The sequence below is a fragment of the Podarcis liolepis genome, assembly GCF_965112155.1.
Source record: "Podarcis liolepis genome assembly, chromosome: 6".
NCBI lineage: Eukaryota > Metazoa > Chordata > Lepidosauria > Squamata > Lacertidae > Podarcis > Podarcis liolepis.
Genome location: NC_139559.1, coordinates 65,716,793 through 65,744,030, shown reverse-complemented (window position 1 = coordinate 65,744,030; position 27,238 = coordinate 65,716,793). Strand labels below are relative to the sequence as shown.

At 42.6% G+C, this 27,238-nt stretch overlaps 2 protein-coding genes across 6 annotated transcripts in view; both read right to left on the bottom strand.

The window, feature by feature from the left end:
• ST6GALNAC5 (ST6 N-acetylgalactosaminide alpha-2,6-sialyltransferase 5) overlaps window positions 1-13,357 on the bottom strand; it is a 404,743-nt gene extending 391,386 nt beyond the window's left edge. Inside the window, exon 1 of the mRNA XM_083510575.1 lies at window positions 13,294-13,357. Coding sequence (XP_083366701.1) covers window positions 13,294-13,311 — 18 coding nt within the window. The 5' untranslated portion in view covers window positions 13,312-13,357. The remainder of the gene's footprint in view (window positions 1-13,293) is intronic.
• Window positions 1-27,238, bottom strand: part of ST6GALNAC3 (ST6 N-acetylgalactosaminide alpha-2,6-sialyltransferase 3) — a 283,631-nt gene that overhangs the window by 248,557 nt on the left and 7,836 nt on the right. For 3 of the 5 annotated variants that reach the window (XM_083510589.1, XM_083510590.1, XM_083510591.1), the window contains exon 1: window positions 13,294-13,434. The exons of 1 other annotated variant lie outside the window; for it this stretch is intronic. In XM_083510589.1, coding sequence (XP_083366715.1) covers window positions 13,294-13,311 — 18 coding nt within the window. In that variant the 5' untranslated portion in view covers window positions 13,312-13,434. Of the gene's footprint in view, window positions 1-13,293; window positions 13,435-27,238 lie in introns of those variants that run through there. One more of the 5 variants, XM_083510593.1, reaches the window with a different exon arrangement.

The window sequence follows — 27,238 nt, the reverse complement described above, 5'->3', positions numbered from 1 at the left end:
CATCACCAGCCTTGGTCTTCTTGACATGGGGTGGGGGGGGGAACACTTTGCCAGCTTTCAGAAGCAGAGGAAAATGGAAGGTGGGCTGTGTCATTTTCATCTTTTTGCTTTTACTGTCAACATTTTCATGCTGTTCTTGAAAGCAGCCACACTCCATTTCCTGAGGTCCACAACCTACTGAACACACAGGGTGACTAGGAAGGCAGAGTTCTCTCTTCACCACAGGGACTGTTCCCTGGTTTGCATTTGAGACTTCAGAATTTTCAGAACTGGAGATAAGGGGAGGAATATGTGAAAAAATTGAGAGTATTGGCTGACAGCTTTTGCTACCAGTATTCAGAACAGAAATATTGAAGAACTTTGTGCTCAAACTGCAAAGAGAGAGAGTCTGTGGGGGGGGGGGGAGAGAGAGAGAGAGAGAGAGGGAGAGAGAGAGATCAGGAAAATTATGTCACAAAAGAACAGTTAAGATTTCCTCAGGCAAGATTCAGACAATTAGGCCTCCATATCCCAAATGAGCTCTGTTGCCCGGTGACCCAATTACTCTGAAACTGTTAGCACTGTCATTAGGGATTGCCACTTCAGTTTCATACTTTTCCCTCTGACCATGTTTTCTTCCTAGCTATTTGCATAAACAGCGGTTTGACGTAATTCTACAGAACCTAGCCATGGCCATAAAAAACAAGAACCTGGTAATACACAGTTCCCACATTTAAATTTTGATACAGTTCAAATCAAGGCAGATATGATGGGAAGCGAATTTGACAAAGAAAGAAACTGGAAAGCTTGCACACCCTCACCGAAACACACAGAGCCAATAAAAAATGATTAGCTTATCCAACACTGTAATCTCAGTCTCTGAAGGAACATGACAACAGGACTCTAGAACAACACATTCCCACCTTATGGGATTCAGTAGAAGCCTTTCAGGCAAACTTTTCCTCCCCTTTTGAGACTTTGCGTCATTATCCAACCCTCGTGTGGAGGATTTGTGTTAGAAAACCTAGTATTTGAACCTAAAATTAGTCATGGCTCCTAAAAAAAGAAATTTGCAGCATTCTTTATTAAGGCATTCCAGCGCATGAGAAGCATGTGAACAGAACTCTCCATATTCCAGCAAGACACCCAGAGAACATTTAAAAAATAAATGCATAATAAGTAAATAACATTATGATTCTTGCTGAGGAACCCTGAGGCTGAAGACAGGCTTTTTTTAAAGAAGAATAAGAACAAAAAATGTTAAATATGGTACTGAACTAGCAGTGTCGCTCATAGTCATGTTGTGCACTCTTTCTGTACATATCTCTATTGTGAAGAGGTTTATCTAGTGCCTTCCCTACAAAACAATCGTGATATGAGGGAATGTGGATATGCATCATGATTAAAAAATGGTTCCATCGTGCCACCTTTGACTCCCTTTAAATCTCTCGCCAGCATAACAACCTGCATGTTTCAGAGAGAGGAACAGAAGACTGTTATGTCATGTAGCAAGGGTTAAGGGTAACACAGTTATCAACAACTTTCTGATTTCTATCTCTCCACTGTGTCTGCAAGAAGAGCCAACTCCTCTGGGAATGCTAACATTCTTCTCTTCCATAAATACTCTGAGGTATGTGTAACTAAGCTTTCTGAGCCTGTGGGCACATTTCCAATTCCAACTGTTGTGGGCACCACATACATGCCGCAGCACTCCCTTCTCCCAGCTGTAAGCGTCCCGTATTTGACCCCATACTGCAATTGGGCTTGAAAATAAGTCTTCTATTGGCTAAAAAAGCTCTCTTTCAAGTGAGGGAAATGAGAGCCTAAGGGCACCAGGGAAGGCCTCTGAGGGCACATGTGTGCCCAGGGGCACCACACTGTCAACCCATGCTACAACATAATAAAAGGGGTGGGTGGGTTTTTGCTTTGCAGGGGGAATGGTGGAGTTTAAAGGCAAGGGATACACAGGGAGAAAAATGCATTCTCTTAGCTTCACAAAAAATATAATGGTCATTATTATTATTGAAAATACTCTGGAGTGATTTTATGGGCCTATTAATACATGCCTGGGGAAGCTTCACAGCCCTACTTGATTGTACAGTAATGAGCCAATAAAGCATACGCTGTCACTCCTTGATGCTGTATTATTCCATCGTTTTGGTAATGAAAAGTCCTTAAATTTAAATATAGTGCAAAGAGCAAATCATGTAAAAGTGTGTTTTTAATTGGTTGGGCAGTAACAAAATTCAAGGTGAGGCCTGGTTCTTCTTTCTTTAAAAGAAAAAAGAAAAATTAACAGGCAGAGAATCACCCATAAAGGAAGCAGACCTCTACTTAAGCCAGCACACAAGAGGATTGGTTCAGCCCCAGGAACGCAAAGTCAGCAAGCAGAATTCCTGCAGAGCCACTCTGAGAAGAGCATGAGGATTGTGGGCCACTTACCAACTTTTTGAAATGTTTTCATCAGGTTCAAAAATTGCTAACGAAACAATCCATTTTCTTTCTAAATTTGTATGATTCCTAAATGTCAATCTATTTTGAACATTCCATCTTCTATTACAGGCAGTATAATGATATCTGTGGAGCTAAACTCCAGAGGTGCTATCTTTGGAGTTGACAGATGTTTGAAAACTTTTGCCATCACTTTCACTTAAACCAATGTCTGCCCAAACCAGAAACAGCAATTAACATTAAATGCAAGACAGCTTGTACACAAAACCATTTCATAAGCCTTGTTTTGCAGCGAACTTCTTTTAAACTAACCATAGCTAGCATTGACCATAGTTTGTTGGTTTAAATAAAGGGACACACCACAGTTAAGCATTAGTTTTGGAACTACAACTCCTGGCTGTGCAGTAGGGAGGGGAGGGGAGGTGGGGAAGAGAGTGTACAAGTCTAGAAAATAACTATGTAGGCTCATTCATATAACATTAAACAACCGTTTAGCATTACCTTGAAATGCAGCCACTGCCTCTCTCACTCAGGATAGGCAGATTGTAAACTACACAATAACCAATACTGAACCTACCAGCCGTCTTACTGAATTAGGTAAAAGGACCCCTGACCATTAGGTCCAGTCGCGGACGACTCTGGGGTTGCAGCGCTCATCTCACTTTAATGGCCGAGGGAGCCTGAGTACAGCTTCTGGGTCATGTGGCCGGCATGACTAAGCCACTTCTGGCGAACCAGAGCAGTGCACAGAATTGCAGTTTACCTTTCCGCTGGAGCGGTACCTATTTATCTACTTGCACTTTACGTGCTTTCGAACTGCTAGGTGGGCAGGAGCAGGGAATGAGCAACGGGAGCTCACCTCATCACGGGGATTCAAACTGCTGACCTTCTGATCAGCAAGCCCTAGGCTCAGTGGTTTAGACCACACACAAAAATGCATCACAAATAAAAACAATACGCCATACACACAGAATTTAAAAGGCCAGTGGATTGTTTAATTAGACAAATGTTAGAACAGTTTTGTGGCAATTAATCCAACTATTTATGTATTCTGTAAAGAATAACACATTGTCCCCGCAGCAAATTTGGTAGCTTCAGCTAACCATAAGAATAACCGAATACCTCCTACATGAAAGGGTTACAATGGACCATAACTTTAGAGATGTCTCTGTCAAGAAAAACAGAGTTGGCAAGGGAGTGAGTTAAGATGCAATTTTATATACACACTTATATGAAATAAAGCCCCATTGAACTCACTGCTGCTGACTTCTGATTTAACATGCATAGCATTGCACTGTAACTCAAGGCTTTTCATATGAATGCTGGTTATGTCATATTTATAACTATCTCAAACTTCAGTTTTCAAATACCAAGGAACAGGGAGCAACCACAATACACCACCAACTTTTGCTTCTCAACACTGCCAACTCTTTATTGACACCACACACATCGGCCAAATCTAAAATATGATGAAAACACATTTATGGATTCTCAGTTTAGCTCCAACCTACATATTCGTCCAAGATCAGACACTAATCTTTATACAGTAATCCTCTGCTGTATTTATATGAAAAGCTGACATCAGGAGAACAAGAAATTTGATTTACAAAAGAAAATGCTAGCCTTGGAAAAGGAAGTGTATAATCTATGAAAAATGCCCTCATTATATCTAGACAATACCACACCAGCTGGGTTTCTTTATCACATAAGTACCAGGGGTTACTTTGGCTAAATCTATTTGCTGAAGCTAAGAGCAACACCCAAACTGAGCAAGTTTTTCTCAACAAAGTCCTGCTTTTCTGAAAGACATATTCTGATCTGGCTCCAACTTAGGAAAGCATCTGTGCCAATATAAAAAGGACAATACACATAAGCCATAGTACTTTCCATTTTAAAAAATACTACCCTTTCCTTTAGGCATAGATTGGCTGTGCAAAAGGAGAAACAATATTCTGTGTTTAGAGACTGATTTAAAGACTGTGGCGATGTCAAGGCTAGGAAGACTATAGACACAGGTCTGATTTGCATATCACAATTAAGTCAATCCATGGCTTAGTGTGGATGAATAAGTATGTGAGCTCCCAGGGAGGAAAATGCAGCCACTCTGCTCCTCTCTGATTGTTTTGCTACTGCTGCACACTGAGTTAAGCCATAGCTTGGCTTAAAGCAGTGATAGCCAAACTTGGCCATCCAGCTGTTTTGGGACTACAATTTCCACCATCCCTGACCACTGGGTCCTGTTAGCTAGGGATGATGGGAGTTGTTTTCCCAAAACAGCTAGAGGGCCAAGTCTGGCCATCACTGACTTAAAGTCTCACTTGAACTCAGGCCCATGGTTTAACTATCTCCAGACTAACCATGAGCTATAACCAAGATATTTTTTATTGATTTATAGCTTGTGGTTTGTCCTGAAGAGGTAAACTATAGACTCCCTATATTAACATATATATTTACATTAAGATTTATGGATTATTTTCATGGTTAATATAATGTGACATGCAAACCAGGCGATTAACTACGGTACTTATTCTTACGAGTGCATGGTTTATAATGGATTTGCAGTAGTTGTGACCCACCAAGTTGACCGCAGCTCATCATCCATCTATGTTGGCCCTCAGGACCTGTGGCAAGTCACTTGTTTTGAGTTCCTGTCTGGAATTTTGCAAAAACACAGTGCAGAGAGTTGGCTAGTACTTGGCAGACCACAATATACGGCTGGTGGGTTGTGCTTGACCTCATGAGTCACAAGTTATTTAGGCTGGGTGTACACAGTATTTGCTAGCCTGAGTGTTCTTATTAAGGGGTAGAAGAGAAGACAGAAGCTTCCGACCAACGCTTCGACTGATAGAAGGGCAAAATCTCTTGAGACCTGTATAAACTAAAATGCACAAAATCCTAGAAATTGGAAATGGACTCAGATTACAGAGAGCTGCAAAGTAACCCCTTGAAAACTCGTTGGCTGTGTTTGGACCATCATCCACAGCTTCAGTAACCATGGTATGTGTGCCATAGACACACACACATGCCTTGTATTGCCTCATTCTGCACTAGCTTTACAATGGAGATCCTAGATTGTGTTAAGTCAGAGTTCTTGTTATGTTCAAACCTGGAAGCAGTGACTTAATGTCAGAACAATAGGCCAGGAAAGGGGTGGATGGGGGAAGAAGGAGCACATAGGCACTCACTCACAGTTGAGGAAGTCGTGGGCTGTCACTGTTTATGAAGTAGTTACTGTCACCATAACTACTGCCCCATGCATAAATACAATGTTGCTACACCTCAGCTTCCCCAGATGTTTAAGCACTACAGGTAACTGCGAGCACTACTCTTAAAGGCAAGGTCAGAGGTCTTCTCATGGTTTCAGAAACCACAAAACAAGCTTTTTGAACAGCCATGTGGCTTCCACAAAACCTGCTGGAACAGCAAGGAAAACAAGTTTCACATATTTCCATTTAGACTCTGCTCCCATTAATCTTAAAGGGGAATGACGAACTTAGCAGCAGATGTTAACCGTCAGGACTGGGTGAGTCAGAACCTTTATAACTCAGATCTGTGTACCCTGTCATCATACTAAGGGTCAGTTTTGTCATAACCATTCCCTAATTGAATTTTTGGAAATAAATGTAGGGAAGTGGCCACATATGCATGTTTTTAAAGCATGAGAAGGGGCTGGTCAAAGTCTATCGAAAGAGGCATGCAATGGTTGCCTCAGAATGATGGAGAAGATCTGGAGCAGGCATCAATGTTTGTGGTGTGTACACTCATTCCACAATTGTCTCTAGTAAACAGATCTTGTAAGTTTTGTCACTTTTCAAAGGCTTGCAAAACCTGTTCTATCACAGATGACAGCGAACAAAAGAAGTGCCCGTATCTCAAAGGCACCACATCTCTATTGTACCACAGCCTCATGCAAACCACTGTCTCTTGCATGATATACAAGAGGAAAAATTTTAGGTGTGTTTTGTTTGGTTCTTTTTTCCAGTTACACATTGATGTTTTAATTGTGTTTTTAGGTTTAATAGCTTGATTTAATGATGTAAATGTTTCATTAGGCGCCCAGAGAACTTAGGCCATGGGGCAACTATGCAAATTCAGTTAAAAAATAAATAATGAATTACATGTCTCATATCGATGTGTCTACAGCTCTCTTCAGAACTGCTGTGCAGAACTGCTTAATGTAAGAACCACTGTCAGCTGCACATATTTAAAGAACCTGCGTTGTGTACTGGAAAGGTGAGCGGACATAAATCCAATGACAATAATCAGAATGTAAGTGCCTAACTTCCTTTGACCAAAAGAAATAAGTTATCAATAGGGCATAGAGTCAATGTACAAGGTGCTGGGGCATTGACCAGCGATACGATGAGGCAGGAGCAAAGCTCTGGCATTTCTGGCAAGACATTACCAGAGCCCCTTCAAAGAGGCTAGAGACTATGCACTATGCACCTCTCAGCCAAAATGTGCAAGGGGTGGGAAGGGGTGCAAGGGGTGTAAACAACTTTGCTGTTTCACTGCCCTTTCCTACACCATCGTCTGTTGCATTCTAAGATTTATTTTTTGCTTGTCTTGCAGCTGAAAGCATCATGGAAACACAGAAGCCAGCCATCATAGCCTAGTGCTATACCATTGCAAGAAAACAGGAGTAGGCAACCTAAGGCCCATGGGTGGGTGTGGCCCAACTGCCTTCTCAATCCTGCCCACGGATGGTCCAGGAATCAGCGTGTTGTTATATGAGTAGAATGTGTCCTTTTATTTAAAATGCATCTCTGGGTTATTAGTGGGGCCTGCCTGGTGTTTTTACATGAGTAGAATGTGTGCTTTTATTTAAAATGTATCTCTGGGTTGTTTGTGGGGCATAGGAATTCGTTCATCCCCCCCCCCAATATATATATATATATATATTTGCTTTCGTAGATTTTCACGGGTACAGGAATGCAGGTTTTGGTGTCTTCGGGTGTCTTCCCGTGTAAGAGTTGGGGTGTCTAGGCGACGTTTCGACGAGGTCTCACTCGTCATCTTCAGGCTGGTGCTTTCGGCTTCTTGTTACTGGAACAGAGCAGGATCTCAGTGTTTGAGTTCCTATAAATACTGTTGAGGGGGTGTGGTGTATAGCCTCCGACGTTCTGGGCAGAGAGGAAGTTCCCAGGTTAGTGTGCCTTTTCTTCTTTTGTTCCTTAATTACTTGAGGGATATCATTGAGTGATTTCTTGAGTGATATTCTGAGTACCACTTAGGAGGGTCATTAAGTGTGGATTAGTTGCTAAAGCTTTCGTGTCTTGACCTCTTGAGCTTGTGAAGAGTTTTTCTGAGAAGATGGCTGTACTGCACTTAGTTGTGCTCTGGCTTGGCTTCGTGTATAGGGGCGAGCTGTGGTTTTGTGCCCTGTGCCAGAACCAGAGGCACACAGAACGCCATCACCAATCAACCACACCAGACCCAAACCCAGACCCTCTCCACAGATAAATTACAGACACCATCCAGTAGCCAAACCATAGTGGCACCTCCGGATGCTGCACCCCCCTGCAATCCCTACACAGATCTGGCTGGCACAGGGCACAAAACCACAGCTCGCCCCTATACACGAAGCCAAGCCAGAGCACAACTAAGTGCAGTACAGCCATCTTCTCAGAAAAACTCTTCACAAGCTCAAGAGGTCAAGACACGAAAGCTTTAGCAACTAATCCACACTTAATGACCCTCCTAAGTGGTACTCAGAATATCACTCAAGAAATCACTCAATGATATCCCTCAAGTAATTAAGGAACAAAAGAAGAAAAGTCACACTAACCTGGGAACTTCCTCTCTGCCCAGAACGTCGGAGGCTATACACCACACCCCCTCAACAGTATTTATAGGAACTCAAACACTGAGATCCTGCTCTGTTCCAGTAACAAGAAGCCGAAAGCACCAGCCTGAAGATGACGAGTGAGACCTCGTCGAAACGTCGCCTAGACACCCCAACTCTTACACGGGAAGACACCCGAAGACACCAAAACCTGCATATATATATATATATATATATATATATATATGCTTTCGTAGATTTTCACGGGTACAGGAATGCAGGTTTTGGTGTCTTCGGGTGTCTTCCCGTGTAAGAGTTGGGGTGTCTAGGCGACGTTTCGACGAGGTCTCACTCGTCATCTTCAGGCTGGTGCTTTCGGCTTCTTGTTACTGGAACAGAGCAGGATCTCAGTGTTTGAGTTCCTATAAATACTGTTGAGGGGGTGTGGTGTATAGCCTCCGACGTTCTGGGCAGAGAGGAAGTTCCCAGGTTAGTGTGCCTTTTCTTCTTTTGTTCCTTAATTACTTGAGGGATATCTTGAGTGATTTCTTGAGTGATAATCTGAGTACCACTTAGGAGGGTCATTAAGTGTGGATTAGTTGCTAAAGCTTTCGTGTCTTGACCTCTTGAGCTTGTGAAGAGTTTTTCTGAGAAGATGGCTGTACTGCACTTAGTTGTGCTCTGGCTTGGCTTCGTGTATAGGGGCGAGCTGTGGTTTTGTGCCCTGTGCCAGCCAGATCTGTGTAGGGATTGCAGGGGGGTGTAGCATCCGGAGGTGCCACTATGGTTTGGCTACTGGATGGTGTCTGTAATTTATCTGTGGAGAGGGTCTGGGTTTGGGTCTGGTGTGGTTGATTGGTGATGGCGTTCTGTGTGCCTCTGGTTCTGGTGTCGGTTTTTGTGGGGAGGGCTAATTTCCAGATGTCTGGCAGGCGGGACGTGTCGTCACGCTTGTTCATGTTGTGAGGGTGTTTCTCTATCTCGATGGCTTCCATGATTATTCTCTTGTGGTGATGTTCCATGTTAAAGAGCAATTTGGAATCTGCAAAATTAATTTCGTGTCCTGTTTCTTTCATGTGTTGGAAAAGAGAGGAAGTTTTTTCTTCTTTTTTGACGGCATTCTTGTGTTCTGCGATACGTGCATTTATTCGTCTGTTTGTTTGTCCAATGTACGTGGCTGGGCAGACTTTGCAGGGTATTTCATAGACCCCTTGGTTTTCCAACTGGATTTTATCTTTGGGGTTTCTGAGGATATTGGCTATTTTATGGTTGGTGCAAAAGGCTGTTTTGATATTGTGTTTATGGAGGATTTTGCTAATTTTATCTGTAGTGCCCTTGACATCTGCCAGACATCTGGAAATTAGCCCTCCCCACAAAAACCGACACCAGAACCAGAGGCACACAGAACGCCATCACCAATCAACCACACCAGACCCAAACCCAGACCCTCTCCACAGATAAATTACAGACACCATCCAGTAGCCAAACCATAGTGGCACCTCCGGATGCTACACCCCCCTGCAATCCCTACACAGATCTGGCTGGCACAGGGCACAAAACCACAGCTCGCCCCTATACACGAAGCCAAGCCAGAGCACAACTAAGTGCAGTACAGCCATCTTCTCAGAAAAACTCTTCACAAGCTCAAGAGGTCAAGACACGAAAGCTTTAGCAACTAATCCACACTTAATGACCCTCCTAAGTGGTACTCAGATTATCACTCAAGAAATCACTCAAGATATCCCTCAAGTAATTAAGGAACAAAAGAAGAAAAGGCACACTAACCTGGGAACTTCCTCTCTGCCCAGAACGTCGGAGGCTATACACCACACCCCCTCAACAGTATTTATAGGAACTCAAACACTGAGATCCTGCTCTGTTCCAGTAACAAGAAGCCGAAAGCACCAGCCTGAAGATGACGAGTGAGACCTCGTCGAAACGTCGCCTAGACACCCCAACTCTTACACGGGAAGACACCCGAAGACACCAAAACCTGCATATATATATATATATATATATATATATATATATATATATATAGTCTGGCCCACCATATGGTCTGACGGTGGACCGGCCCACAACTGAAAATGGTTGCTGACCCCTGCAATAAAATCTGTCAAAAAAATAAAAAGCCCTTATTGGAGAAAAGCGATAAGTTTCACTGGAGAGTTTGGGTGGGACGTTTTCGTAATCAGGGGGAGCAAAAAGCCACCCCGTAGAATGTAAACTCCGTTTTCATTATTTGGAGCCAATTCTGTAAACATTGGAGAGAAGTTATTTGAGATCACTTTCCTTGAGTGATGTTTAACTGGAACAACATTGCCGCTTGCCTTATGGTGTGGCTAATCTCCCAGTATCCCTTCCTCCTTTTATCCTCACACCCTCCTGCAATAACAAGATTAAGCATTAGCCAGGCCAATACTGGTTTGGTTTCACAATTCCTGCTTGTTAAGTCTTTTTCAGTGAAGGAAAGTAATAGCCTGGGAAAGTACTATCTTGATAGTACTATTAAATAATGGGTGTGGGGGTAACCTATAAGATCTGCAGAGAAGACCTAAACTTCTATATCCAATAGTGGCATATGAAAAATAACTTTTAGACTGTAATCTATACCCACTTATTTGGGAGTAAACCTCACTGAACTCTACAGGGCTTGCTTCTGAGGTGACACATTTAGGCCTGGCCAGTTCACTCCCTCTTGTCAGACTCCTTCGAGAGTCCTTGGGAAACTGAGTTGTTCATCCACTTCTAAGCGTGCTTCTGTTTATTTTAACCAGTTTCCATAATGTTTGGAAACTTCTTAGAACAATGTAGCAGTGACTAAGCCAGTAGCTCTGGTTAACCTTTCCGCATCTTTCTGATAGCCATCTATATAATTAAATTAGCCCACAGCCTTAAAAGCAAGGGGATTAGCTACTTTTGTGATGTCTAAGAATTGCCTCTGGTAGAGGGGAGGTGGGGAGAGTGAAGGTTGGTCTGAGCAAGATCATCTTTCCAAGTCTGATAAGAATCCTTCTTACATATTATTCTAGGAATTCTAGGTCAGGTGTGAAGGCACAGAAACTAGATACACATTCTTGCTTCTGTTTCAAACATAGGAGAAGGTATCTACTTAATGCCAAATGCAGAATGTGGACAGCTCAAATTCAGCATCACATTTTGGCAATGCTTTATTGCAACGCTGCTTTCTTCCAATGGGCCTTTTGGCTCAGTAGGTAAGGGTGCCTTCCTATTAACCCTGAGACTGTGGATTTAATGCCTAGTGAAGGTCGACAGCTCAGTGGCACAGAAATCCCCAAGTTTAATTTCTAGTATTTTAACTTCTAGTATTGAGGTTGGGGTGGGGGAATACCCTACTTGCACAAATAGGAGTTTTGTAATGGGGAGGGCAGGCAGGCAGGGTCAGTCAAAGCCATTCTGCTGCCTGGGGCAAAGAACAAGACAGTGCCCACTCCCACTTCCACATGCAGAAGCTAACTAGGCTGGCAGTGGAGTCTTGCTTCACAGGACAGTGTGTCCCACTGGAGAGTCACAAAAAGGCCACAGGCCACTCCCTGCCTCCCAGCAAATGTTCCTTGAAGTGGCTGCCTCCCTCTGCCCCTGGGGAAGAGGGCAGGTTGCAGGCCAGATGCAAAGGTGCTACAGGCCCATGGGCTGGTGATTCCACACCCATGATGTAGTCAATTACACAGGCCAATGGTCTGGCACAGCATGAGGTTTCTTCCAGCTGTGTATTATTGCCATAAATGGAACTGTGCTTCTTAATGAGATATCTTGGAAACAGCCTCCTTGGCATATGTACTAATAAGGACTTCAAGAAGTTGGGCATATCTTAATCCTAGGGCACACTGTGAGAAGCAGAACCTGGATAGCTCAGCTGGTTAGAGCACGGTGCTGAGAATGCCAAGGTAGCAGGTTCTATCCCACCCAAAGGACAGATGTTTCAGTAAACAACCCTGAGGAGCTGAACCAAGCAGAGTAAGGAACCTTGGGGGCTAATAACAAGGGACAAGAATAAGAAGGGGAAAGGACTCGCACAATCAGACTAGTGTGTAGTATTTTAACTTCTAGTATTGAGGTTGGGGTGGCAGAGGCCATGCATGCATTTACAGGTAAAGCAAAAGCAGAGACTTTGAAGCCAGAAAGAAGGTGCCTCAGATGGCTGTGCGGATGCATCTTGAAAATGTGGTTTGTGAGAGGCAACTAGTGTTCTCTCTACCCCTCACGTCTGCCTCCTGGGAGGCCCCCTGATCCACATATACCACCACTGCTATATTTATTTGCATAGAGGCCTGCCCACGTCCCTGTATCTAAAAGAACTGGGTGTAAAGGTGATAACACCCAGAAGGATGTCGCTGCTGCCTGTAGGCAGCGAGGGAGGAAGCCAGCCAGAAGATGTTTTGTGGAGTTTGACCGTCTCAAACAGATTTAAGGCCAGGTTTGGGCTCTGCTGAAAACTGAGGGGGGGGCGGCGGCGCGTGTGCTTGTGGAGCAACTTGTACGGTTGTTGCAAATCTGCAAGGAGTGGTAAGTTCTGCAGCGTCGGTTCCCAAAGAAGAGGAGAGCAGGGTGAGAGGGGAGAAGAGGAAGAAGAAAAACATCTCCGGTGTTTTCACCGATGGAAGAAGACGGCACCCTCTCCGGCCCAGTCGAAATGCTGTTTCTCTCCCCACTGTGGCTCCTACAGCAATTCCTAAACCTAAACACAAGAAAGTCAGGCAGGCGAAGCCGGCGCTTCTCTCCTTAGCCTAGCCTATCATTGCTGCGCACAGTCCTTCCCTCCCTCTTTTCCCAACACCCGCAAGCTGCTCGCCTGCAGCTCCAACAATGCAAGGAAAAAAAGGACAAGAATGGCAGAGGAGGAAATGAGCCACAGCTGGGCGATTCTGAATCTCTCGGTCTTCCTTATTCCAGCGGGGCTGGAGGCGGGGGTTTGGGGGTGGGGATCAATGCTCAGAAATGTACAATTACGACCAAGCTGCAGCAGGACCATGTAAGGACTGCATACACAGAGCAGCAAACGGGTTTCTCTCTCTCTTTCTCTAACCAAGCCATTCAAGCAACAGATAGAGGTTTACCTTCAAAATGCAGGCCATGTTCTTCCCTAGCCTTCCTCAGCCCGCAAAGCAGAAGGAGATCTGCTTTGTGAGTAACAGATCCAGTCTGAGACAGGAGGTTGGCCGGAGAGCTGCGGAGGGGTGCCCGTGCCTACATTCCTGGAGATCCAGAGAAGGAGCCACAATTCTTAAGATCCGTTAGTCATGTTAGTCTTTTCATGCCCTGTTTGTTCCACCCATCAGCTTCTGCCACTGGCTGCAAGCCAGCCCAGTACCTCCCCTCCGTCACATGACTGAGTTTGATTCATGGCTCTAGCTGGGGGATTTTATTTTTTTCAATTTAAGAGGGAAAAGCTCAGTTGGATGCTCTCTCTGCCTTTACGGTATGCGAAAGCAAATCTGCGCTGTGCAGATGTTCTGGGTTTTAGAGAGTTGCTCATTAAATTATCTTTCCGATCATTCCAGTATTTTATTTTTTTAAAAGGAACATTTCTCCGCTGCGTTGGTCAGTTTACAAGGACAAGAGTGTTTCCCAGTAGTTGTGGGGTCACACACGCAGACACAAACACACACATACACAAATCAGTCATCTGCAAACATTTATTAAATGCCACGCTGCAGTCTTTCCTCGTCTGGAGAACAAACTTTCCTTTGTCTGAAAGTCCTGCAGAACTGCCTGCGGTAGAAAGAGGCTCACTCAGTCCTGACTCAACACACACACACAACACACAACACACACACAAACACACGCCGGATCGCATTGCCCTGAATGTGTCTACTTATATGCTGCTGTTCTTACCGGAAAGAATACGTATGCAAATTCCATTCCATTTGTTTCCAGGAAGCTCGGAACCTATCCTTGGGAAATATATGGATAACTAAATGTAATTTATGGATAAATGGAATAAATAAATGGAATTCGTTTCCCTATGATAGGTTCTGAGCAGCTAACCAGCTGCCAGTTCAAACTCTTTCAGCGCAGATGTAACATGTTCATGGTAGGAAGCCTCACTGAGCAACTTAGCAGCCACCTTCTGCTTCAGCTACAGATCTGAATCTACTCTTAAGGGCAACCTCACATAAACTCTTTTTTTTTTTAAAGGCATCCTAAAACAGACAAAATGTTCTAAAAACAGTTACAGTTAGAAACATTATTTCATTCAGTGATCTCATAGTTGCCGGGAACAGTATTCTTCAGCTGCCAAATGCCTGGGTAAAAACGTAAATGTTTCAAAATTCCTCCTGAAATTTCATAATGCTAGAGACAAGCACACCTCACTAGGGAGGGCAATCCAGGAACAATAAACAAGAGCAGAAAAGGCCTGTCATGAGTCAACACCAACCAGGCATCTCCTAGTGGTGGCACCACCAACAGTCTCAGTGCAAATGTGTATAACATATGGATAATAAATGACATTAAGGGTGTTAAGAATTGTAGCTTTGAAAACCACAGTGCCCAAAATCTGATGGAGCTTTAAATGTGCTTTATATATATATGGTGTTTACCCAGCCAGAACAGGAGGTCAGGCTTCCTGTTGGATCATTGGCCCAATCCAGGAGGTTCTCCTTATCTTCTTAACATGCTGTGTGGGCCACACATCTGTATTCTAACTGTAATTTTGTTTGTGGTGACTTCTGAATCAGAGTGACTTCCGTAAACCAGGCTAAAATTCTAGTACTTACACATTGCAAGACAAAAAACAAAAAAACCCCAAGCAAACTTTAATCTCTGGCCAGGAAGCCTGCCCAGGAAACTACCCAGTTACCGTTAATCTGTTTTTCAAGGATGGTGGTGCTGAAACAATATAAGAACAAACAGTGATAAAATCTTTATAATGTAAACCACAGCAATCCCCACCTAAATGACAGTGAACACTGGTTTTATCCAGAGGTTTAACTCAGAGCTGTACTACCCAACCAATACAATTGTCCATCCTTTCTGATAATTTTTTTTTAATTAAAAAAGTTGTTTGTAAAGCTCTTCGGGGTCCTGTAGAGCCTAATGGTTATTATTGTTTACTCTCCATAAACACTAATAGGAGCTATTTGCAGCTTTATTAGGTCCCTTTACTGAAATTTATTAAGATCTCTCAAGGCATTGCAAGCCAAACTGCCTAGAAACTATTTCCAAATTTCTTGAAATCAAAATATGCAACATCCCACCATTGCAACTGGTTATAACATATGGATAAAGGTTTGGTCTGATTTACGGCTTTTATTCCACTTTTTTTTTTTTAATTAGAGCATAAGATGCATAGGATCATCATGACTTGACTTCAGAGATAATTCTTCATGCTTTCTGATTAATCTCCTAGTCCCACATTTGATGTTGTTATTGTGTATATAGGCTTGGCATTTTTAGGTACATTTAATCACCAGTATTCTACCTAGTGAGCCTGCCCCCATGATCCCCATGAAGTTGGATATATTGTTTGGAAAGGGTTTAACTGTATTACGTGTGCTTAAGCATCATTGATTTCACTGAAATATACTTGTGCAAAGCCATGCTATTGCCTATTGTCCAAAGGCAATAATAACCTTAGCAATAATTTTCCTGGCTAGTGCTTGCATTCAAATACAGTAACTAAAATTTAGACCAGAGCAGTCTTCTGGCCATGCTGTGTGGATTCATTAACTGTAATGTTTTCGTCACAGCATTTAACAATTGCTTACCCTCAAGGGAGTTTTATTCTGCTATTATCCCATTTTACTACATTCTTTGATACTATATGCTGGTTTTCTCTTTTTATTTTTAAAGAAAGCTTGCATGAATAAACTGTTCCCTCATATGTGATTTAACTATGTCCCAAACATGAGGCAGATGAACATATTCACTGCCATGTAGTGGTTAGCATGTTGGACTAGGCCGGGTCTGGAAGACCAGGCTTCAAACCCCTACTCAGTCATGAAGCTCACTGTGTGAGCTTGGCCAGTCACAAGATGTATGCCTAACCTACCTCAGAGGGTTGCTGTGAGGCTGAAATAGGGTGAAAGAGAACCATGTATGTCACCATGAACTCTTTGGAGGAAAGGTGGGATATAAATATAACAATTAATATGAGACTGTATTGCTAAAATAAAGAAAAAGAACAGCTTCTTGCTTAGGTCTTGAAAACTCATTGGTTTTTGAAAGTTATTTTTAGTTTAGTGCAGTTATTTTTATACTTACATGTTGGTAAGTAAAACATGGACCACTTATAAATGCCATTTCCAACTTCTCGAAAGATTCCATCAACAGTGTCTCCGAAAAGTTTTACACTTCACTTGGGAAGACACATGAACTAATATCAGTGTACTGGAAGAAGCAAATATCACCAGTGTTGAAGCAATGATTCTTCAACATCAACTTCATTGGACTAGTCATGTTGTGTGGATGCCTGATGCTTATCTTCCAAAGCATCTACTCTGTTCCGAACTTAAAAATGCAAAGTGTAATGCTGGTGGTCATCAAGAGAGGTTTAAAGACTGTCTTAAGGCAAATCTAAAAAAAAAAAAATGTAGTATACACACTGACAACTGAGAAACACTGGGCTGCGAGTGCTCCAGTTGGAGAACAGCCTTTACCAAAGGTGTCATGGGCTCTGAAGACACTCAAACTCAAGACACAAGGGAGAAATGTGCTAAGAGGAAGGCACGCTTGGCAAATTCACACCGTGATCAACTCCCACCAGGAAACCAATGTCCCCACTGTGGAAGGACGTGTGAATCCAGAATTGGCCTCCACAGTCACTTATGGACTCACTGTTCAAACCATGATTATGGAAGACAATCGCCAAAGAAGATATAAACAAATAAACAATACTCATATTATAGAGATAATATTTACATATATTATAACCTTTAAGATTCTCTGTGTGATAAAAGGCAAGATTTATGCTTTTCAGAAAAATTGATGTAATTCTGTTCCAACAGAAAATGGCCCCTCCATGCATCTATTAAAAATAATTTATGAAAGAGGTTCCAAACGCCTTTGAAATTATAGGTTGAGTTCCTTACTGTATTTCTATATTTAGCACAATACATCATCATAAGAGATCTCAGAATGTGGTACAATCTATTAGAAAATCAAATTCACAATAAAAACTATTACATAACTAGAGCCGACCAAGTGTTCAAAAATGTATCAAAAATGTTACTAAATAATCTACTGTGATTCCCAATTGATGAAAAAAACCACATCCCCATTTAAAGGAACTTATCCTGCTTTAGAATCAGTTATTTATAATAATCCTCTTCCCCATTATCTGAAGAAGAAGAAAAAGCAGTAGTATTAATTTCAGTAACTTCAAATATACTGTTATAAAAATTAATCTTCATCTAGATAGTTCTATTCTTCTGTAAAACTTCTTAGGGACATTTTGGATCTGTATCACAACTCTTTTGGTTTGAACTAACTTCAGCAGCATAATTTCTTATCAGAGAAGGATTTCAAAAAGTCTCTTCTGTTATCCTGAAATGAGTTTCCTATCTAAAGATTACATTAGGTTTTTCTTTTGATGTATTTGTTTAATCTCCATATGTTAAATGGGGTAAATCCTGCCACATTTAGATTTAAAGTAATTTAACTTTATCCCTGTGTTCCCTCAGTTAAAAATAAATACTAGGGCTGTAGGGGGCGGGAGTTGAAAGAAAATAGGGGGGGGGAAGGAAAGGGGGAAATATCGGGAAGAGAAACCAAAATCAAGAAGGTTGAATACGTGTGTGTGTGTGTGACAAAAAGGTTTACCATTCTCCATCCTCTGTGTATATAATTCAATCTGTACTCCATCCTCATCCTCTGTGATAAAGGTATAAAATAGCTGATCAGCATTTTTTTCATAGGGGCCACATAAGCATCCACTATCAATGCCTCGTGTCTTTTTTAAAAAAAACCTTGAAGACTTCTCTGTAGGTTTTAATTGGGAGTTGTAAATAAAGGTTGCTTGCATGGATGTGATTAAACAGTTGCCTATTCTGGGTTTTAGTTCACTGTCGTTAATAGTATAGTAATATGTCTTATGTGCAAATTGGCTTTGAAGCTTCTTGTAAGCCATTTTGTAGAGGATTTCCTTAAAAATCTCTTAAATAAGGTAGAAATAAAGCTTCCCAGAAACTCAAAACATTAAACAATTACACAGATAGAATGCATATAACATTTAATAAACAAATAAAAACACAGCAACTATAAAAGCAGCACAAGCAAGTTAGCTAGACGCCTTCCTGAAATGGGTGGCCTTTGAAGCCAATATCCTAAACAAAACACAGTGCTAAGTAGAGAAAATTCCATTTGAGATTTGCATTTCTTGAGTGATGTGAGGCATGGAAGGGAATTCTACTGTTTTGCCAGCTGGCTGTTTGGATTAAATGACTGTTCCTACAGTCTATTTGCTTCAGTGTTTCTCTCAAAAGTTAGACATAAGAGAACCTAACTTCAGAATGATGGTGTGTTACTTCTTTCTGAGGAAAGGATAGCTGGATCATGAATGCATAAAGAGCCTCCTTTGTTTCAAGAGAGCGAAGAAATTTAATTATCAGCTAAGTCAGCCTCAGAATGTTCTGGTGTAGACTAAATTTTCACGACAATGCAATTGGCATGATTAACATTACACACAAATAATATATTTTGCTATCAGGCTTAAAATTGCAACTAATAAAGCTGACCTGCTTAGAAAAAAACAGCTTGAAAAAATGCATCTGATTATTTGGACATAATGTATTGTATCTGACCAAGTTATGGAGTAGTAGGTACATTGCAATCAACAGACAAGTTAATAATGACTAACCTAGGTGCATTGATTTCAATAGTTCTGCTTTGAATATGACGTAGTTGGATACAATTCATCTTGCTTTGTAAACACTGAAAACTGACTACCTTAAAGGTTAGGTAGTGATCACATGTTATGTTTTGTGCAGTTTTTTGAGATAAAGGAAGCAGCCCTATATGTGAATATGACACATCGCTGTAAACATGTGAATAGCACAGTTACACTCATCAGAAAATTGGTGCTCCCTATCAAGTATACGCGGGTGGCGCTGTGAGTTAAACCACAGAGCCTAGGACTTGCCGATCAGAAGGTCGGTGGTTCGAATCCCCGCGACGGGGTGAGCTCCCATTGCTTGGTTCCTGCTCCTGCCAACCTAGCAGTTCGAAAGCACGTCAAAGTGCAAGTAGATAAATAGGTACCGCTCCAGCGGGAAGGTAAACAGCGTTTCCGTGCACTGCTCTGGTTCACCAGAAGTGGCTTAGTCATGCTGGCCACATGACCTGGAAGCTGTACGTCCGCTCCCTCAGCCAATAAAGCGAGATGAGCGCCGCAACCCCAGAGTCGGTCACGACTGGACTTAATGGTCAGGGGTCCCTTTACCTTTACCTTTATCAAGTATACATCCTATGTCACATGAAACCAAAGGAAAAATGCTGACTGACTGACTGTCAGATTAGGAGAAAAATGTATGCAGTAGCTGGAAGGCTGAAAGGAAGCACTTTGCACTGCAACACTTCTGTTGCAGACCTCCACTCTAATCATCATGTGCCATTAGAATGAATGGAAATTTCTCATGTTAAGATGTGTATGAAATCAGAAACTTGGACCGTTCACATATTATGGTAAGAATACAGCCCGACTGTGAAAATAATACTCTGATTCAGTTGGACTTACTTTGAGTAGGTGTGTATAAGATTGTACAGTTAGTTGCTTCATAAGTTGGAAATGTAAGTTTAAAAATAGTCTGTAATTTTCTGAAAGCACTGAAGCATATCTGAATAAGCTCTTGTTATTATTTTTGAAACTCCCCAGTTTTCATCTTATCAAGATGTGACAGCAGTATGCCTAATGGTATGTTTTATGCTTCTGCACAGCATCGCCAATAACACATTTTATAGTTCAAGATGAACTTTTAGATAATTAGAATTGTTAAAAAAAAGTAGCTTCCAAATTATTATTTTAAATAGCATTAGGAGAAGCATGGCAGCCACAGAAACGTAAGCCTTGCTAAGAAAATGAAAGGCAAATCCTGCTTGAAACAGGAGTGCTCAACCTCATGTAGAGAGAGATCGTGCCTGTGACTGATTTTTTATAAGGAAAGGGAGATAGTTATGTAGCACAAGTACCTTCCACTTTCAGTACTTAAAAACCCATTTCCACCCATATTATTCTGTGTACACACATGGGATCTTCTCGGTTCCTTCTTCAAGTGATGACATGTGCTGAAAGGTGCTCAATGATCTAGGGCATCCCATGACCCATAAAGGGCAACAGCAACAAAAATAATAATTGTGTAGCAGCGTGGACCCCAACTTCTATTACCAATGAATCCATCAGGTATTCTGCCTCCCCCATGGCATATCTAACTAATCTCAAAGTCCCTAAGCACCGGAGGGCCTTTACCCTGGCACGATGTCACACCCTCCCCTCGGCTGTCATTGAAGGTCGATTTGGGAAGATTGCTTACTCGGAGGGACAATGCCCCTGTGATTCTGGAGAACAGAAACAATAGAGCATGTGCTTCTCCAGTGCTTATACCCGAAGCAGGGGAAGCCCTCTGGAGGGCTCCCCGTGCTTCGGGGCGACAGGCTGCCGCCCCAAGCCTCGCGCACCCGGTGGGACCTCCTGCCGGGCGCGGGAGGCTTGCAGACACTCGCCCGAAGCAGGGGGAGCCCTCCGGAGGGCTCCCCGTGCTTCGGGCAACAGGCTGCCGCCCCAAGCCTCACGCACCCGGTGGGACCTCCTGCCGGGCGTGCAAGGCTTGCGGACACTCGCGGGGGCTGCAGGCTGCTGCCCGCAAGCCTTGTGAGCCCGCGGGTACTCCCACCGGGCTTGCAAGGCTTGCGGACAGCTTCCTGAAGCCTGGAGAGCGAGAGGGGTCCGTGCGCACCGATGCCTCTCACTCTCCAGGCTTCAGCGAAAGCCTGCATTCAACCCATAGGACGCACCCAGATTTCCCCTTCATTTTTGGAGGGGAAAAAGTGCGTCCTATGGGGCGAAAAATACGGTAAATAAGGAAAAGTCTTCCATGGGGTCTTCATGATCAATGTGAGGTGATCAAATTGTGGGGGGCAGGACCAATGTGGGGGGGCAGGTACATGGGCTATTGCCCAAAAGCAAACTTGGATCCTCGGGTAGGTTAACTAAGGGGAAGCTCACAAACAGAAAGTTTCCTGCCCTGTCATCTCCTCAGAAGCCCACACAGCCCTGCCCGTGTTATTCAGGAGGGTCCCTGACCCTGCAGAGAAACTCTTTGGGACACACGTGGCTAATGGGAAGAGGGAAAGGAAGGAGGGGAAACTTTCCTTCTGTGAACTTTCTTAAGTTAACTTCCTGTCAATGAGCTACCAGCCTAAGTTCAAAGTGCTGGCTGTGCACCTTGGACCCAGGATACCTGAAAGATAATCTCTCCCCTTATACACCCAGTCAATAACTGTGCTGTGCAGATTATCATGAGGTCTGTTCCACACACTGTAGGACTCTGGCCTTTTGTGTTGCAGGCACTGTCTCTGTCATATTTTCAGCACCTAGAGAAGGCCTTCCTCATTCAACAAACCTTCCAAGTTGAAATCGTTCCCATTCTGTATCAGTATTGCAACTGCTTTTTAAACTGTGTTTTTTTAAAGCTGACATTTTTATTTTATTCCTTGTTTTTCACTGGGCTTCTGTGGGAGGAAGGGCAGGATATAAATTTAATGAAAAATAAATAAACCTACCAAGCCACTGAGTTTAGTATATTTTATATAATGTTTCTCCAGCCTATGTTGTAAGCTGCTTTGAGCAACTGTAGGGGCATAAACATTTTTGAATGAGTGATTGAACAGAAGAGAAAGTTGAGTAGGCTCCTATAGTTGGTAGAACATGACCCATAATCTCAGGGTCATGGGTTTCAACCCCATGTTAGGCAATGGTTTCCTGCACTACAGGGGGTTGGGCTAGATGACCCTCACGGTCCCTTCCAACAATTCTGTGATTTGATTACATGGGCCACTTTAGCAGCACAATGAGGCATTTTGATGCCCATAGTTTCCTTCTACTGGTGGTGAATACCAGCAGCATTTAAGGCAAATTGGGGCCACTGAGAAACAAGGAGGTGGTATCAGCATGCTCTGGGGAAACCCTGGGGTTTTCAGAAGTACAAAAATGTCTCTTTTAAAGGCATACGAGAGCAAAATATTCAAACAAAACAGAGTAGCCCAATAAGTAGCCACGGGCTGTAGACTGAGCGTTGGGAAAGAAATGTAACTTGTCACGGAACACGCTGCAACATTTTGCTGCAGGCCTCACCTGTTGTATATACCTGACAAATCATAAAATAAGAATTTTGTTTAAAACCCTGTTTGACCAGAAACCATAGTGGGATGGGGTGGGGGTAGATGTATGTAGCCCCAGGCAAAGATAGCCCTACATACTGCCTTTAAGTATCTGAAAAACTATCATTTCTGAAATAACACTGACTAACTTATTCTGTTGGACAGAGCTTTGCTTCAGGCAATTTCTTCAAGGCCTTTCTGGTCTCATCTGTGTGGTTTTGGGTGCATTTGCACACTCACTGCTCACAGCTGTTTCTGTGTTTCTAACCTGAATTCAGAGGTGTATAGTGGCAAAGCAGCAGTCTTTCAGGAAAGACAGGATACAAAGCCAGCATTGGGTAATTATAGAGTTAAACATTGCCCCAGTTGTTATGGGTTGGGTATAAGACTCTACCCTGTAGCTTGTTTATGTGATTACTTTCATTTTCTTAGCAGCAGTTAGCTGTGACAGACAAGTCCATTGATTTAAGTAGTACTCCTCTCACTTAACAGTGCAATCCTATGCACGTCTCTCTGGAAGTAAGCAACATTGCTTTCAGTGGGACTTACTCTCTGGTAAATGAGTATAGTTGAACACAGTCATACCTTGGTTGATGAACGCCTTGCAACTTGAATGTTTTGGCTCCCGAACACACAAACCCAGAAGTGAGTGTTCCAGTTTGCGAACATTCTTTGGAACCCGAATGTCCGATGTGGCTTCCATGGCTTCCAATTGGATGCAGGAGCTTCCTGCAGCCAATCAGAAGCTGTGCCTTGGTTTCCAAACATTTTGGAAGTCAAACAGACTTCCGGAATGGATTCCATTTGACTCCCGAGGTACCACTGCACCAACAATAAACACCTTTCCACTTCTCTTTGTGCTTTATGAAATTTTGTATTATGCACTAGAACAGTAATTAATAGCCAAAAATGTATAGTAAGCCAATGTGCTGGTTCAGAAATTGCATCCAATCATGTTTTGGCCTTTCACGTTTTGGCAGAGTTTGAACTGGGGTTTTGGTCCTGGATTGTAGATAACCTACGCTTCCCCAGACCATAATTTACCCAGTTCAGACAAAATTGCAAGCTAAATTGATGTGGAGGAGGAAAGAAGAGTGTGCAAGAGAAGGAAACGTGGTGGTGGTGGGGAGGTGTAGGAAGGTCATCATGGGACTGATTCTTATTGTCCAAAAACATAGTTCTGCCATTAGGTTTGACCCAAAACACAGCCTGACTAACTGTAGCCCAAGCAATGTTATTTCTAACTCTCCTACAAAGAGCCTTTTTAACAGTTTCAAAATAACGCATGAAAATGAAGCTATATTGCACAGTCAGGCATTAGAAAAAAATGGCAGCCATACAATTCTTTATTATATATATTTTTAAAATGCTTAGTTGTATTTATGTCCCATTAATTCTGTCCCATTTAAAACAAACAAACAAACAAACAAAAACAAACAAACCAACCACCTCTCAGAACAAGGACACTGGCAGCACCAATAGTTTCTGTAAGGAAAAGCTCGGTTCCAGTTGGAAACTGCACAGGCTTTAGACTGACATCTAATTTAACCAGAATGGCATCAGGGTGGAATTGATAGATGGAAAGCCGACACATTTCTGTCCAATCACATTTGCAAATGGAGACAGAAATGACAAGCATTATCCTAAGGTGCAATGTTGTTGTTTTAATGCAGCCCCAGGAGAAGGTGCATGAGGAATGTCAGCCCAGACCTGTGAATCTTCAGAGCTGACTCACGGGGCCCATGAGTGACTTCAGTGACATTTACATTCCTGTAATGTGGCTGCTTTATTTTTATTTGCTTTACAGAATGCTGTTTTCATTTCCATTGCTCAGAGCTTTTTTTTTTATCTACCCAGGACAAACACCATTGCACACACAAAGCTTACAGCAAAGAGAAAGAATGCTAATGTCAAATTCAAACTCTACCATTATTATTATTTAATGCACAGACAAGGCCAAGCTGGCTGACCAAGCGACCATCTGCAGCAATATTTTTAGCAGTGGGTGGGTGTCAGGGCTTGTCAGGGTCAGACACAAATGGCACCACTCAAAACAATCCAATGTATGGGTTCCAAGGCTACTTCTTGTAGGGGAGGGAATGGGTCAATCAGCAGGCATACCCATATTCCTGCTTTATTTTTTGGGAAGTAGCCTGTTGACATTGGTAGGCAAAGGCACATTGGCAGAAGCAACGGACAAGCGTGCAGATGACTGGCTGTAGGTTGCAGATAGCTAACAGGTGGGTGGATGGCTCTGCTACCATTCCTGATCTGCCACCCGAGTCCAGGGGCTCACCTGGGCTCATAGTAGAGCTGGGATTGTTGGTTTCCCCAGTCACTTGATTCCTCCAGGGCTGATTGGCTGCAGCTTTCATTACTGCTGCCAGCAGGGGATGATGGAGCTGCAAGTCTCAGGTCATCTAGTTTCTTCGTGACTTGGAAAAATAAGTAGGTGGGCTGGGCTTCTGCTTTGAGTCTGCTGTGGCTGGCAGACTGCCATCTAGTCTAAAAAGTGGGCCTTTTCCACAGCTGCATCAGCCCTCTGCAACATGTTCCCCTGTGCAATCCAATAAGCATCAACTGTGACATGTTTTAGATGCCTATTAAAAATGCATTTGTTGATTTGGGCATTTCCTGACTGTTGATTTTTCTATTGAATTATTGTGTGTTTTGCTTCAGTGTACTGATTCTGGATTTTTATTGGGATATTGACAGGATGTACCATACTTTGTTCTATCTTAATTTTGTGATCTTTGCTTTCTACATTTCTGAGGGTCACATGACAGTGGTCAATGGGGCCAGAGGCAAATGTGAGCAGAACAACCTTTGCACAGTAGGCGAGTTTATACACACAGCCCTCTATGTCCTCCATCCAAACAAGATGCTCTATCAGAGTTGAAGTACACATGGTGGGCAGGGAACTTACTTTGGGTGCAAGGCAGGGCCAGCGAGTGATGTATGACCAGGGGAGACCTCTAAGGGCCAGAAGAGAGGCCATATGCAGTTCCTGGGACCTGAGAGACCCTGGACTAGAAACTGGTTCAATAAAGGAATAACATTGCCAGGGATCATGGGATCTAGCCACACAAAGCAACCAAAGTTTTACCAGGTATACTGGCTACATAGCTTTGTTGCACTGTCACCCTTTTCCCCACTGCCTCATTGCACAACTTCCTAGCTTCATTTTTGCATCCAGTTGTACTTTTTCTGCAGGCATACACTGATTTAAAAGTCATCCCCTCTCTACTGGGAATTGCCATGTTGAAACTCATAATTCTAAGCATCCTTGTCAAACTATAATCCCCAGGATGTTGGGTGGGGTTCTTTTCTGTTGTTTTGTTTTGTTTTGTTTTGTTTTGTTTTGTTTTGTTTTGTTTTGTTTTGTTTTGTTTTGTTTTGTTTTGTTTTGTTTTGTTTTGTTTTGTTTTGTGAAGGGCAGGAAGAAGCCAGTTGCACTGGTATAAAACTAAAACGAAGCTGTGCACACATTATCGACTCAAAATGCAGCTAGGTTGTTCTTTTTCTCAACTTGGGTCGAAGCTGGTTTGTGGGGAGAAATGCATCAAAATGCAATATTTTATGAGAAACAACAGGATAAATGCATGGATTGCGACTAACATTGTACACGTGGCTTTGCAAACCAATGGATGCAGGAGTGTATGCACAGCCTAAGCCTGTAGTTTAGATATGGCCTTAGACATTTTGAAAGAGCCTTAAAAGGATGCAGCAGATGTCCTTTCAATTAGGAATGTGTGTAATTAGCACCTTTAGGGAGCATGCCAATCAGGCAGATTCTCAAAAGTTTTCATTAACTCATGACTAACTACTTGCATTCAATTAAGAAGGCACCGCTCAGTGGAAAAAAGTTTCACTTTGAAGTCTCCTGCAGTTTGCTTCCTTTCAGCCTTGGTTAACTGAGCAAAGGCTGTGCACAGCATGTCGCATCCTTCACCGGGAGCCCCAGAGACACTGCAGAGGAGCCTCATTTGCATCAACAAAAAAGGGAATAAGGGCATTGCTGAAATACAGCAGCTAATTCATTCTGAATCCGGACAGCAGCTTCATTTGTAGGCACTTCCAAGTCCCAGGGCGTTCTGTGGCTTTGACTAAAGGTCTCATTGGAGATGCTCTTTGAAGGGAAAATGCATGCCACCTTGTTAGCTTAAGCAACACCATGAGGCATTGGGTTAGATTTCCACAGCAGAGATAGTGCAGAACCGTAGCTTAAATGTATGTGGATATTGCAAGCAGAAGCTCTGTGCATTGTTATTATCCAGTTGATTTAAATGAGGATAAGGAGCAGTTAGTGGCTGCTAAAGGTAGTTCAATTCTGTTAATTTTACCCTTTTCTCCTTGACGGCTAGTCTGTCATTGAGGTATAATGTTGATATTATTGATGCTGGATACTGGCAAGTGTCTTGTTGGTATGTTTCATCCTCAAGTAAACTTTTCATATGTTTCAAATAAATTGTAGCTGTTGAAATATCAATGGCATATGACAGTATATTATTTTCATCTATATTTTTGGTTCTATTTCACTTAAATTGTCTTGTGTGAACTGCTTTGAGCACTATGTATTTGTGCACAGTGTAGTATATAAATGAACCAGATCATGGCTTTGAACTTTCATCATTTGCCTCGCTTGGTAATGTTTCTTTTATTTTAATGCCTCATTGCGGTTTTATTAAT